General features: G+C 36.4%; 7 protein-coding genes across 12 annotated transcripts in view; 3 read left to right on the top strand and 4 right to left on the bottom strand.

The window, feature by feature from the left end:
* The window catches only part of LOC111189864 (zinc finger protein 271-like), an 85,173-nt gene extending 79,985 nt beyond the window's left edge, over positions 1 to 5,188 (top strand). The window contains exons 1-2 of one of the 3 annotated variants that reach the window (XM_049477693.1): positions 1,850 to 1,901; positions 3,301 to 5,036. In XM_049477693.1, the coding sequence (XP_049333650.1) occupies positions 3,447 to 4,586 (1,140 nt within the window). In that variant the 5' untranslated portion in view covers positions 1,850 to 1,901; positions 3,301 to 3,446 and the 3' untranslated portion in view covers positions 4,587 to 5,036. Of the gene's footprint in view, positions 1 to 1,849; positions 1,902 to 2,699; positions 3,206 to 3,300 lie in introns of those variants that run through there. The other 2 variants (XM_049477694.1, XM_049477695.1) reach the window with 2 other exon arrangements.
* The window catches only part of LOC125801196 (zinc finger protein 271-like), a 173,161-nt gene that overhangs the window by 36,714 nt on the left and 122,266 nt on the right, over positions 1 to 14,181 (top strand). Inside the window, exon 1 of one of the 2 annotated variants that reach the window (XM_049477530.1) lies at positions 7,018 to 7,127. The exons of the other annotated variant lie outside the window; for it this stretch is intronic. The gene's annotated coding sequence lies outside the window, so the exon portion shown is untranslated. Of the gene's footprint in view, positions 1 to 7,017; positions 7,128 to 14,181 lie in introns of those variants that run through there. 2 annotated transcript variants of the gene reach the window in all.
* The window catches only part of LOC125801412 (zinc finger protein 239-like), a 294,118-nt gene that overhangs the window by 251,495 nt on the left and 28,442 nt on the right, over positions 1 to 14,181 (bottom strand). The gene's annotated exons all lie outside the window — the stretch shown is intronic.
* The window catches only part of LOC111196651 (zinc finger protein 850-like), a 491,117-nt gene that overhangs the window by 455,071 nt on the left and 21,865 nt on the right, over positions 1 to 14,181 (bottom strand). The gene's annotated exons all lie outside the window — the stretch shown is intronic.
* Positions 1 to 14,181, bottom strand: part of LOC125801367 (zinc finger protein 41-like) — a 170,168-nt gene that overhangs the window by 134,141 nt on the left and 21,846 nt on the right. The window lies entirely within an intron of this gene.
* Positions 1 to 14,181, bottom strand: part of LOC125801282 (zinc finger protein 271-like) — a 179,360-nt gene that overhangs the window by 149,557 nt on the left and 15,622 nt on the right. The gene's annotated exons all lie outside the window — the stretch shown is intronic.
* The window catches only part of LOC111189331 (zinc finger protein 239-like), a 239,193-nt gene continuing 226,878 nt past the window's right edge, over positions 1,867 to 14,181 (top strand). Inside the window, exon 1 of the mRNA XM_049478089.1 lies at positions 1,867 to 1,901. The gene's annotated coding sequence lies outside the window, so the exon portion shown is untranslated. The remainder of the gene's footprint in view (positions 1,902 to 14,181) is intronic.

The following is a 14,181-nucleotide window of genomic DNA, read 5'->3' as shown; positions in this document are numbered from 1 at the left end:
TCCATTTCAGTTCACCCTTAACAACAAACTATTCTGCTATCTGAACTTTTTTTGTTCCATATTTTTCATTCTGTTGTTCACTTGTGTTTTTGCCTTGGAAAAGTGTTTATTTATTAAGCCAATTGCACTACCTCACATCATACTACACACACAGATGTTCATATCTATGTACAACAATGAAATACTTATATAATTAAATTGTTAAAATAAAAACAAATTTTTGTGCATTATATTTATTGTTTTATTTTGTTCTTTTTTTGTATATTAAAAAAAAAGTTATTGCTGGAAATGAATCAATCTGCTGTCAACTTCAGGAAGCTTCGGTTGATTGATCACTTCAGAACAACCTCAGGTACAAAGGTTATAAGTCACTCAGATTTAGGAGACTCGGTTAGTCTTATTTAGAAAATGTTGACCATACATTTATTATGATATAAAATTGTAAAATGTGAAGTTTTAAAAACAGTTAGGTTTAGTTATTCTTGTGATTCGACTCCTACTGATTCATTGAACAGAATAAAGTGAAGCTTGTGCAACTGGAAAGTTATTCAGCTCTTTCTGAGGTAAGATGTGGTGGATATGGTGGTGATAAATTACGATATTATAAAGTCACTTTTCATATTGTATGGGAATAAGTAATGTTTTATGTGATGTATGATAATATGGAATATGTTTATTTGTATATCATGTATTTATGGTGATACGTTTTTTTATTATTATACGTTTATTCGTTGATAAACTCAGAGGCTCACTTCGTGGCTGCTAGCTAGCTTTCTAGTTATAATTACCAAACATGAACGCTAGCCAACACCTAAACGCGGTTCTCTTTCAGAAAAAATACCTTCAATGTCTTTAATTGATACTCGGATGTACAAATTAAGATCATTCAAGTTTTCAAAGAGATAAAACCCGCTTTCAGTGTCTAGCCATAATAAGAGAAAGTGAGCAGCTAGCCATAGCTCACTTTATCTCAGTCCTAGGCTGTATTCGAAATGGCATACTACTATACTGCATACTGCACTAGTATGTACTGCATACTACACACCGCCCAGTATGTAGTATTCAGTACTGCAACACTTTTGATTGTAGTACCCTACACGGTCCCGTGACACACCAGTCAGTGCTCTGAAGTGCTCAGAATTCCTCAGAGTGAGTTGTAAACAGAAAGAACATGAAAAATGTCCTACCTTTTCATTATCAAGACTAATGAGATCTGCATACTGTCCAGAACTGCAATTGCTGCTTTAATTTTAGAGTTTAATGTAAGTGCAGTTAACCCAATTCTAACAACCATTTAGCAGCAGCCCCCACAACCCAAGTAAGTTCCAGTTATATTTAAATATGTTTTCCTATTTATTTTAGTAGATTACTATTTTCATCTATGTAAGTACCAACAAGAAGAAAACATTTAAACAAACCCTCATTCATATTTACACAATCTCAACAATAAAAGAAATGAGACAAGTTGCATCACCGCAGAGATAATTATTAAAGCTTATAAACTGCAGTTTTAATCCATTTAAATGAGCTCTGGGTGTAACTCCAGCATCAGTAGCAGTAATGCTAGTAAATCTACTGAATAAAAAACATTAGTTTTAGAAAATGGAAATATAGGGGCACATTTTCTTTCCTATTTCAGTTAAATACTTTGTTCTACTTTGTAAAATTAAAGGAAAACTCCAGAGAAGTAGTTATACAGTGTTTTAAATGAGAGTTTTAGCTGTTTAGCTCCATTCAGCTCCATGCATTGAGGACTCCCTCGCGGGCTCCCTCTAGCGGTGATGGGGTATAATGTGATATAGCGGGGGAGGGGGCGGGGCTCTACATAACCCGGATGACGCTGAGCTTCCGGGGTCTGTAGCTGGAGCGGAGGAAGAGCAGGATCAGCTGAACAACAGAAGGTATGGAGAAGTTTCTCTCTCTCTCCCTCCATCACGCTGTTCTACATTCACTCCTACACCACCTTCAGCACCTTCAGCATGTGCAGCATTTACACCACCAGCACTGGATCTTCTCCTAGCTCTGCTCAGCAGTCTGCAGTAGGGGGTCGGGGAGCTGGGGGTGGGGGGGGGCTTTACAGATCATACACAGGATAACGGAACCTCACACTCCTGCTCCCCCTCCCCCACATCACTAACACACACCTGAGATAAATCAGTTCTGTGGAAATTCCTTTTTAAGTTTGTGTGAAAAGTCTCTACACATTTCTTAGTTACACTAATTTAGTTTAGTTTAGTTAATTTTCCTTTACTTAATCCGGTTCCACCACAACAGTTGCTGGTAAGTCATGTGACTCTCCCGCCAAAATAAAAGTCCACTTGTAAAATATTAAATGTAAGAATGAAAGATTTAGTGATTATAGTGAGGAAAAGTTCAGGCAAGAAGAGGAATTTCACAAGTAACATTTATTAGCTTACTGATTTAACAGAAAACTTGCTATTTCACTGTAATAACAAACACAAATATTAGCAAACTACAACATCTTTAGCCCCGCTGTTTTTAAGAAATCCCAGTTAAACCATTACTGTGGAATACAGTCTCCAGCTGCTCTTTTGCTGATACTTTAATAATGATGATAATAATAATAATAACAAAAACATGAATTTGATAATAATAATAAGAAGAAGAATCACACTTTGAGCAACTTGACAAAAATACACAATTAAACATTTGTGTAAGAGGTTAAAAAGACTACAAAAATAATTGAAAAAGAACTACATAAAATAATATGAATTCTTACAAATTGTTATAATTGTGTTAACCTTTAGTAAACAAAAGAGACTCTTATGTTTTACACTCCTGTTGGAGGTTGGTTGATGTGTTGTAACAGTAAAAAGGTCATTATTTTGCTGTGATTTTATTTTGAACTACAATTCCCTGCACCAACAAGACAACTGCATCGGATCAACATTTCCAAAAAACACATCTTGAACTCAGGAGCGCATATCACTGTTAGCCTGAAGCCAGTGTGGTGGAAAATAATGAACTGTTATCAGGAGTTGTTAAAAAAAAAAAATCAGGTTTGTGAAGCATTGATTTGGATTAATGTATTTGGTTAATGTGTGGAAACTTTTATAAATTGGTTTAAAGGAAAAAGCTTTGGACATCATCTGTCGTGATGAAGAACAAATCAAGCATCGGCCGTGTGATTTGAACCAATGTGTGTCGTTTTTTCGGCACACGCCTCAAAGCTTCAGATTAAAGGGTAACATCACTCACTTAGAATGACTTAGAATCTCTTTAGTTAATTGACCTGCTTTTATTTTAATATTCAATGGCATTTTTCTTTGTGTTTTCCAGAAATTAAAATATTTTCCTGAAATTCATCACCAACAACCAGGATATTTAACTAAGAGCAAAGTTAAACTGCTGAAAGAGGTGAAGCAGAAGCCTTCCTGAAGAATCTCCAGAACACGCAGAAATTGTTTGCTACATTTAAAAGACAAATGAAGCAAAGTCCTGACATGGAGAAACATCAGCACTCTGTCAAGAGTTTTACTCAACAGAGTGATCTCAAAAAACACCAGCGCATTCACACAGGAGAGAGACCGTATCACTGCTCGGACTGTGGGAAGAGTTTTACTGAACAGAGTAAATTCAAAATACATCAACGCATTCACACAGGAGAGAAACCATATCACTGCTCAGACTGTGGGAGGAGTTTTAATCAACAGAGTCATCTCAAAAGTCACCAGCGCATTCACACAGGAGAGAAACCTTATTACTGCTCAGACTGTGGGAAGAGCTTTAATCGACTGGAGACTGTCAAACGGCATCAGCGCATTCACACAGGAGAGAAACCGTATCACTGCTCGGACTGTGGGAAGAGTTTTAATCAACAGAGTGATCTCAAAAAACACCAGCGCATTCACACAGGAGAGAAACCGCATCACTGCTCAGACTGTGGGAAGAGTTTTAATCAACAGAGTGCTCTCAAAATACACCAGCGCATTCACACAGGAGAGAAACCGTATTACTGCTCAGACTGTGGGAAGAGTTTTAATCATCACAGTCATCTCAAAAAACACCAGCGCATTCACACAGGAGAGAAACTTTATTACTGCTCAGACTGTGGGAAGAGCTTTAATCAACTGGAGACTGTCAAACGGCATCAGCGCATTCACACAGGAGAGAAACCGCATCACTGCTCGGACTGTGGGAAGAGTTTTACTGAACAGAGTGCTCTCAAAATACACCAGCGCATTCACACAGGAGAGAAACCGCATCACTGCTCGGACTGTGGGAAGAGTTTTACTGAACAGAGTGCTCTCAAAAAACACCAGCGCATTCACACAGGAGAGAAACCGTATCACTGCTCAGACTGTGGGAAGAGTTTTAATCAACAGAGTAATCTCAAAATACACCAGCGCATTCACACAGGAGAGAAACCGTATCACTGCTCAGACTGTGGGAAGAGTTTTACTAAACAGAGTAATCTCAAAAGTCACCAGCGCATTCACACAGGAGAGAAACCATATCACTGCTCAGACTGTGGGAAGAGTTTTACTAAACAGAGTAATCTCAAAAAACACCAGCGCATTCACACAGGAGAGAAAAATGTCCCAAATTTGTCTCATGGCAATTAAAAGCGCAAATCATAAATTCCACCAGAAACAAATATGAACTGTATTTAACAATGGATTTTACAGGTTCAGCAAAACTATTCTTATCCAGGGATGATGTGTATAGAATTCCATGTTATGTTTGTATGTCTTGTAAGTTTGAATATTCCAGGACATTCTTTGTGAGACAGAGCTCAGTTTTTAGGTTAGTTACTGTTGCGCAGTAAGGTTACAGGCTCATTCACTCCCTCTGCTGGTGTTCTTGTTTGTCTATGGTTCAGTCCAATTAAAAATCTGTTACTATAGAGGGATATAGAGGGATATTTGGTTGTGTTGTATTACTCAAGTTTTATACTCTCTTATCTTTTCCTTATTGAATATTAAATGTTGCTTATGTTTTTTTTAATCTCCAAAGTTACTAAGAATATCCAAATAATGTAGTTTCTTAATTGTTTTTATCCAGTACAAACTATTATCGCTGCTACTGTGTTGCCAGTTGCCAGTGTTGTATCTTAAAAAGTCCACACTAAACTGTGAGAGGTTTAAGCTTGACGAGAAATATCGTCACGTCTTAATCTCGTGAGATCTCGTGCCACGATACAGGATTTGCTATTTTACTGACCAAATGTATAAACAAAGCATTTCCTGTTTTACTGTCTATTGTTATTGTTAGCTAGCCTAGCTAAATGTACAAATGTAGCATTTGCTGTTTTAATGACTATTATTATTGTTTGCTAGCTAGCTAAATGTTCAAATATGCAGTTTGCTGATTTACTGAACATTATTATTGGTAGCTAGCCTAGCTAAATGTATAAATGTAGCATTTGCCGTTTTACTGACCATTATTATTGGTAGTTAGCCTAGCTAAATGTACAAACAAAGCAGTTTAACAGTGTTTTACGGCCGGTATTTATTTATTTTTTTATTTCTTGCATATTTTTTTTCTTAAATGTAATTTGTATTCTCTTTCAAGCATTCATTCGGTATCTCAGTATGGGATACGCCACTCTCGCATATTTCTCATGTAGCCCCGGCTAATATATATATATATATATATAGCACCTTTAGATTTTACAACTGTGAGATAAAACAGATAATACAAATAAAACTGATATAAACTACAAAGTGAAATATACAAGTTAGTGGAAAATTAACACTACATATACATATAATACAGAATAAGATACAGAAATAATTTTTAACTATACATGCAGAAAAAAATATGTAATAAAGTAAAAAATAAAGTAAAGTAATGCTTAATCTTCCTTTGTTAATTTTGATTTATGTGGTAACTAATATGCGGAAGGAAGAAAAGCTTGCGCATTTACTAACAATTCCCTACTTTACCACATGATGCCACTAATTCCCGCTCTCTCCGCACACTTTTGAAGGCATACGCATGCCTTAAACCTTGCTTAAATGTACGCTCGTTTTCACACCAAGTATTTCTTTATAAATCACAATTCTTGCGTGAGATGTTGCTTACGCACATTTCTGCCCTCTTTTTATGCGTACGCACTCTTTATAAATGAGGCCCCTGCTCTTTATGAGGCTTTGATTCAGCAGTAGATTCTCTCCTGTCAGATTTCTGTCAACATTAGCCTGTTAGCAGCTAACAGAGTTAGCAGTGAATTAGCTCTCTTTCTCTTATACTGTTTAATAAACTGAGAAAAGCACGAATAATTTATGGGTAAATTTATGAGATTAAACTAATTCAGATTTAATTAGTATAATTAAAGGCTGATTTTTGGTAAGTTAGGAAAAAGCTGAATTAGCTAGCTTCCTAGTGTTGGCTAAGCTAGCTACTGAATGTACCCACAGTTTCTGAGGAGAAAGAGCATTTATTTTCTGTTTTCTGTGACCTAGAAAGGTTTTTAAACGGTTTGGAGGAACTAATTGCCACCATTCTAACAATTCTACAAATTACTATCTGTTTTAAGCTAATTTGCCTCAGTAAGAGTAAATTATCCTCAAATTTTACCTCCGTTTATTTAATTGTTAGCGTTTACTAGCTAACAGATTTAACGTTTATTTACACAGTTCTTAAACTTAAATTTAGTTGTTTTTTTTTTAAACATTACTCACACCTTCACTGTTTCTTATAATTCATATATTCTTTTCTCTACAGTGTACAAATCAGTGAGTCTTGGTGAATGTTTCTGTTCTTATTATGGTAAATAGGGCCTGCAGAGATTTAATAGAAGAATCTGTTCTTTAGAACATAATGTTTTATATCATTATTAGAAGCACAAACACACCTGAGATTATTTATATTTATTTATATTTTACAATTACTGTTACAAAGAGCCAAGAGTTGGCCCAAAGACTTCAGGAGCTAAATAGCTCCTCCACTGAGTCCCACCCACAGTGCCTGCAACCCTCATGCTTCCGCTTGTTTAGCCAATCAGAGCGATGCTGAGACTGAGGGGCCTCAGTTGGGGGCTTGCATACCACAGATAGAGAGGACTTCTGTAGAGGAACAGTGGAGATGGTGGACGGTTACAGCTTAGTAAAGTTTTGTGGGATTACCGAGGACATTTGATTCTTGTGTGCATTCAGATACCTGTAAGTACCTACACTGCTGTTTATTCATAAAGTGTAGATAACTATTACTTTCCAAGTTGTAGGTGTACTTTCAAGGAGTTACATGCTATGCTAACTGATCAGCTCTTTGTATAGCTCTGTATAGCTTCTAGCTGTTTCTGATCTGCCTATTATTATTACCAGATAACACCTCATAGAAGTGTGTATCTTTGTTTAGGTGTTAGTGTTGTAAATTGTAGTCAGTAATGTGTTTCAAGTAGTTCAAGTATCCCTTTTATATCTGTTGTTTCAGAATCACACACTCACACAGTCGGATTGCATTCATCTATTCTGTATATACCACAACTCCTCTGCTGCAGTAAATACTGTTTTCAGAGTACATCATCTCCAGCATTTTAATCAGATGCACCACAGTGGCTTCTACATGGTTTAATACCAGCTAGCTCTTCTTAACAATTACAATACGATTTTAAAATTGTCCTGTTGAAAATATTTATCATTGGTTTGTTTATTGTATCTATCAGAAGCAGACTGTATCTGCCCAATATCATTTATTTTACTCCAATATTCAATACACAGAGTGCCTTATTAATATGATGGCATGGTGAATCAGATTTTTCACAGTAATATATGTATACAGAAATAGAGGGTCAGGTGGACGGGTGCTTGTGTTACAGAGTGAACAGGGTGGATTTAACACAAAACTGCTTCACAAGACTCAGTGCTAGATAGTGTAAATGAAGCATCAGGCTGGAGGATTAACACAACAGACGAGCCTGAAGTTGGCGTCTTATTCGCCAGTGTCTTATTCGGATTTTCCGGTCCACCTTAAAAAGTCGAAGTACCAATTATTCGCCAGTAGAGAGCAGGGTTGAGCCGAGCAAAACGAGTTTGGCATTTAGGGCATATTACACTGAGAATACATTGCCTGTTCTGGGTATTTCCAGTTGCCCGAACTCCAGATTATCAAATAGCCTGTTGAATTTGACACCACATTATGAAAATATAACTAGTATACTGTGAATAGCCTAAAGAACTTAACATTTAATGTACAGTTTTTTTTATTATGAGCCTCTGAACTTGGCATTTGAGAAGATTAAAAGAGAATAAATTGCCTGTTCTGCATATTTCTAGATGCCCTAAATCCACATATTCAAATAGTCTGTTAAATTTGACACAAATTATGAAAATTTACATATTAAACTGTGAAAATCTTTAATAACTACAAAGATTACTGTACAGTTTATTATTATGACCCTCTGAACTTGGCATTTCAGAATATGTCAGTAGAATAAATTGCCTGTTCTGCATATTTCCAGTTACCCTAATTCCAGATTGTCAAATAGTCTGTTGAATCAGACACCACATTATGAAAATATACCTATTAAACTGTGAATAGCCTAAATAACAAAAAATATTACTGTACAGTTTTTTTATAATGAGCCTCTGAACTTGGCATTTGAGAAGATTAAAGAAGAATAAATTGCCTGTTCTGCATATTTCCAGATGCCCTAAATCCAGATTCTCAAATAGTCTGTTGAATCAGACACCACATTATAAAAATATACCTATTAGACTGTGATTAGCCTAAAGAGCTAAAAATATTTTTATTATGACCCTCTGAACTTGGCATTTGAGAAGATAAAAGGAGAATAAATTACCTGTTCTGCATATTTCAACTCCAGATTAACAAATAGTTTGTTGAATTCGACACCAAATTATGAAAATAGAACTAGTATACTGTGAATTGCCTAAAGAACAATGTATGTTACTGTACCATTTTTTATTATGACTCTCGGAACTAGGCATTTAATACAACTTTGAAGTAAAACACATTTCCCGTTCTACATATTTCTAGTTGCTCTTACTCCACATTATCAGTCTGTTGAAATGTATGCTTATTTCCCACCTCTTTATAACAATATGTCATGCAAGTGTGTGCCTTATTTAAATTCATGCCTATTACAAAACTGCTAGTATTGTATGACCATCTGAATATAAAAAATCCGTTTTAATTACACTTTATTGAATCAATGTATGACGTATAAAGTTTTGAAAACTTCTAAATGGAGTATAAACTGCATTATTAGTTTATCACTGAAATATTTCATTCAGACACATAACTGTGAAACAATCTACACAGCACAAAGTACTCTGCAAAGCATGTACAGTTATAAAAAGGTAATTTATTTAAAATAATATTTTTTACACACAGATATATTATGCCGGCCTTAGTCACAACGCAAAGGCTGAGGTTCCTTTCTCAAAGATGTTTAATGCAGAAAGAGTACAACACCAACGTCAATACCGTAGAACTAAAAGTAAAAGAGTGCATAACATAGAGTACATCAGTTTCATATAAAATCAAATCAAATTTATTTGTATAGCGCTTTTTCCAGCTGGTGTTGGTACAAAGCAGCTTTACAGAAACATGATTACAGGACAAAGAATTAGGCAAAATATTAAACATAGAAAATACACAATACAGAACCCCCAGTGAGCACGGAGGCAAGGAAAAACTCCCTCAGAGCTGCAGGAGGAGGAAGAAACCTCGGGAGGACCAAGACTCACATATAAGGGGGGACCATCCTACCACTGGCCAAACAGCTTTTAAACTAATAAAAAAAAACGTATTGTATACATCCATACAGGTTTTATATATTCAGGAGTATAGCAGCGCCGCTAATGGAAGCAGTTAGAGTTCATGGAATCTTGGATGTAATCTGTAGTGGAGAGTAAGATGGATAATGAGCAACTGATCTGTAGTGGGTGATGGAGAAGAGATGACTTCAGAAACTTCAATCTGTCTGGGGAACAGGGGACATGAGAGCCTGAGGGTCCAACATCCATCGGTATCGGGTCAGACAGGTGGGCAGTCAGTAACTCGGAAGAAAGCAGAGAGATGGAATTAGTTTTAACTGGATTTATATAAAACAGAGAATATAAAATATTATCAGAGTGTGGCAAACTATTGACTCTGGCAGATCAGAATATAACTGGAAGACATATCATTTATCCTCACAAACTGATAACGATCGGTTAAGTATGATTTAAACCATGATAAGGTCAGGTTACTTTACAGGTAAGAGCAAAGTTGTTGGGCCACAGCTTTTTCAAAAATTTTAGAAATCAATGTAGCTCGTGGATGTATGTATATTATGACTAATATGTAATTTAAGTGAAATAAGGTAATGATCTGAAATTGCAGAGGTTTGAGAACGAATATTCAGTTCATCTACCTCTTTTACCTCCTCTACCGGACAATCTCGGATTGTGTATATAATTATAGCCTGCAGGGGTGGCTTCATTTAATTCTTCATATTCATATTCATATTCATCAATCCAGGTTTCTGTCAGGCACAGAACATCGAAGTTCTGATCAGTGATCATTTCATTCACTATAACTGCTTTTGAATTTAGAGATCTGATATTAAGTAAACCAATCTTTAGGTTTGAAGTGTTAGTGCTACAGTCTGGATAAGATTTTTTAATATAGGTTAAGTTAGATTAACTGAGTTTTTCAACGTTTTTGTTTGACTCTGGGGACAGACACAGTCTGAATACACTGGTATCTTGGTAACGTCTCTTTGCAGCTCACAGACTGTTGGTTAAGCCTCTCTGTTTGCGGCCTGGTCCCGGCTCTGGATTGTCAGCAGCTTCTAACACTACTCTGCCAACTAGCTAAAAGACTATGAACTATGCTGCATGAAAGTAAGGCAGCACCCTCCCGCCTGGGGTGGACACCATCCCTACCTAAAAGACAAGGCTTGCCTTCAAACTGTAGCCAGTTATCTATAAAGCTCACATTATTTTCTGCACACCACTTGGACATCCAGCGGTTCAGTGAAGAAAACCTGCTGTAAGCTTCATCACCACGCCTCATTGGGATGGGGCCAGAGCAGATTACCTCCTCGGACAGCGTCTCGGACACCTCACTACTACAACCCAGAATCCAAAATCCATTGGAGCGGATTTTGTTTATGGTCATGGCTCGTCTTTGATGATGCACCTTTTCGAGGAAAAGCTTTATGAGTAGGTGTGACACATGGTGCCCTTTTGGAAGAATGGCGGGATGTTTGACATGAGGATGAAGTGCTGATTGGTTCAGTCTTCCTATGACCCTTATAATCATTGTCATCAGTAAACGGATTTAACTTATAGAACCTTGTAGACTGGTTCACATTCACATCTTTCTTTTGTTTCAAAGACTTGTGGTATGAACTTTCTCCATACCCCAACACGCTAGCATATGATGCAGCTCATAGCGTAGAGTACTGCATTTGCCAAACCATCATCAAAATTACGTTTTATAAACGTCACACTAGATTCAGCAAACTTTCTTCGCCTTGTGCGGCAAGATGTTAATGCCCGAAGTTTGCAGATCCAGGAGAGAGATCAGAACAGGTGAACCTTTATGCGAAACACTGATGGTGATGTTTCCATGTTATTGTTTTCCCACCACAGGAACCCAAGATAGTCTTGATCCTTTGGAGCAACATGGAATTGATGGAACATACGTTCCACATCATACATGATGGCTACTTGTCCTTTCCGAATACGACACAAGACTTCTACCAGAGTATTTGTGAGGTCAGAGCCAGTCAGTAGATGCTCATTAAGAGATGTATTCTGAAATCTTCTATTTCATGAAGGCCATGTAATCCTCACAGTACTTTTCATCCTTTTTTAGCCGTTTCTCCAGACATTTGAATCGATGTTCTGCACAAGCTCTGTTATTTGGCAAACTCGGTCTCTCTTCTTTAAAAGGCAATGGCATTTCAAAGTGACCATCCGCTTTTTGTTTGATGCCTTTCCTTAACTTTGCCAAAAACATTGATCATCCTGTGACATTGTGACTTCTTCACTATCCTTTTCTATAAAATCTGACTCAAAGACCTTCATTATGTATGCTGGCATGACTATTTCCTTGACTTTGTTTCTACACACAAAGTAGACTTCAGATATACCTTTGCAAGATGGCCAACAGCTGGTAGGATCTGCCACATGATGATTTGATGACTAACTCTGATTTTGTCTTCATAGTAATTATCAGAAGTGTTGATCCAACCCAACACAGATTTTTGTGCAAATGGTTGACTTTCTTCACCACTAAGAACTTCTCTGGGAAGTAATGCCAGAGGACAATTATAGCCAGTTAACAATCCTACCTCGCAGTCAAGTTTAGGAGACATTTTATCTATCTAAGGTGTTCCAAGTGGGGCCAGTTCTTTGCAATTTCACAGGAGGGAATGTGAGATCTATTTGTGGGTATGTAGCTTCTGGTATAGGTTGTAGGAAGGTTGATTTTCATGTCAGACCCGATGCCTCTTACTTGAAGTCCATTCAGCTTGTGGCTGGTCACAGTCATGATTTTGGATGTTATTGTGGAAATCTTGAGCCTAATAGGTTCTTTTTTGCATTCAGTGATTTTGTTATGTCCTCCAAGATGAAAGTAGTGTCGCTCTGAGTGTCAAGCAAAGCATACACTAAAATCTCTTTCTCAGGTTCTGCTAGAGGTGACACATATACTGGAATGATTGATGAAGTATAAGAATTGTTTATTTCTTGAACAACTCAGTTTGAAGTCACATTGGTTGACTCTTGCATCATTTTTTCTGTTGCATCTTGCATAAATGTTTCCATCTGTATGTTCTTGGTTTTCCCTTGACTGCTCTTGATTTTAACATTGATCTTTGTTCCTTGTTCTTTGTACTTGATCGCATTTTTCTCTATCTTGATGTAGGCATGTTGGGTGAAGCCTTTCACATTTGTCACATACACTTCTAGAAGTGCAGTTTTTGGAGTTATGACCACTGTTAAGGCAGCCGAAGCACAACTTCTCTAACTGCACAAACTTCACCCTCTCTTCAACTGGTCTTTCCATAAGTCTGCGACATTTGTGAGGCGTGTGGCCACGTTGGTAGGTTCTTACATTCAATTAATGTCTGAAAAGACAGCTTCCAGTCATTATATCTAAGAGGGTCTCCTGAAAAAACACAGGGTTCTGAAATAGGAATCCTGTTGCTGTGATTGCCTCTGCAAGGGTTTTCACAAGGTCATTAGATGTTTCATGAAGTAAATAGTGATGTTGAGGGACAGATGCTTGAGTGCATGGAGCTTGTTGACAAACATCAAAGGGTAGGTTTAAAGTATCTGACACTCCAGTGGGCATCAATGGCTGAAAAAGAGAAACAGGATTGTTGTATTGAGCAGTGTAACCCTTTTTCCTTGTTGAAAAAGAGGAGTAGTATTAAAATGAAAAGAATATTCAATATACCACTTTTGCCTGCTAGTGGTCTAAGAGAGGGGTCCATCTCTTGAAGCATTAAAGGTTAGATGGATAAAGATAACAAAAAATAAACATTACACCAGCAGGATAACAAGGAAGTGACTTACACAGACATATCTTGGGTAAAATAAATGTAAACTTGTATAAAAATTAACTGAACTGTAATGTTTGACGGTTTAGTGTACAAATCTTTTTAAGTACTAAACAAAATTAAAATATTAAAAATACATTAATTAAATGGGTCCAAAATTCATAAAATTTTGGTCAAAAATGTTATTCTTATTGCAAACACATATATATATATATATTTAACCTTTTGAAAAAAAAAACCTGTTTTGTATCAGTACCCTTCTTATGTGCAACATGAGTCAAAAATTACCCGCATTCATTTTCTATGGTAAGTCATGTATGGCTGAGTGTTCTATGATATATTTTAGCAATAAATTAATTCAGTCATTCAATATCCACAGGATTCCTCAATTAACTTGTTTTAAATCATAGTACACCCTTATTTTTTTTTTTCCTTTTTTACGTTTTGAATAAAACGTTTTTTGGTATCACTACTCCTCTAATGTAAGTACATTGGTAGGCCATTTAGCAAAAATGGTATTTTTGTGATAATGATATTCCTAGGGACAATAACATGAAGTATTTAATTTATTTAAAGAATAAACTCCTTAAACCAAATAAATAGTAAAGGTTTATATAGTACAACACTTTCAAACATTCAGTAGACACATAAAACTGTAAACCATTTGTAGAGTTTATAAATAAATGACCAAGATT

Source organism: Astyanax mexicanus, chromosome 4 (assembly GCF_023375975.1).
Source record: "Astyanax mexicanus isolate ESR-SI-001 chromosome 4, AstMex3_surface, whole genome shotgun sequence".
Lineage (NCBI taxonomy): Eukaryota > Metazoa > Chordata > Actinopteri > Characiformes > Acestrorhamphidae > Astyanax > Astyanax mexicanus.
Note: the sequence above shows the minus strand (reverse complement) of the source record. Positions and strands in the feature narration are given on the sequence as shown.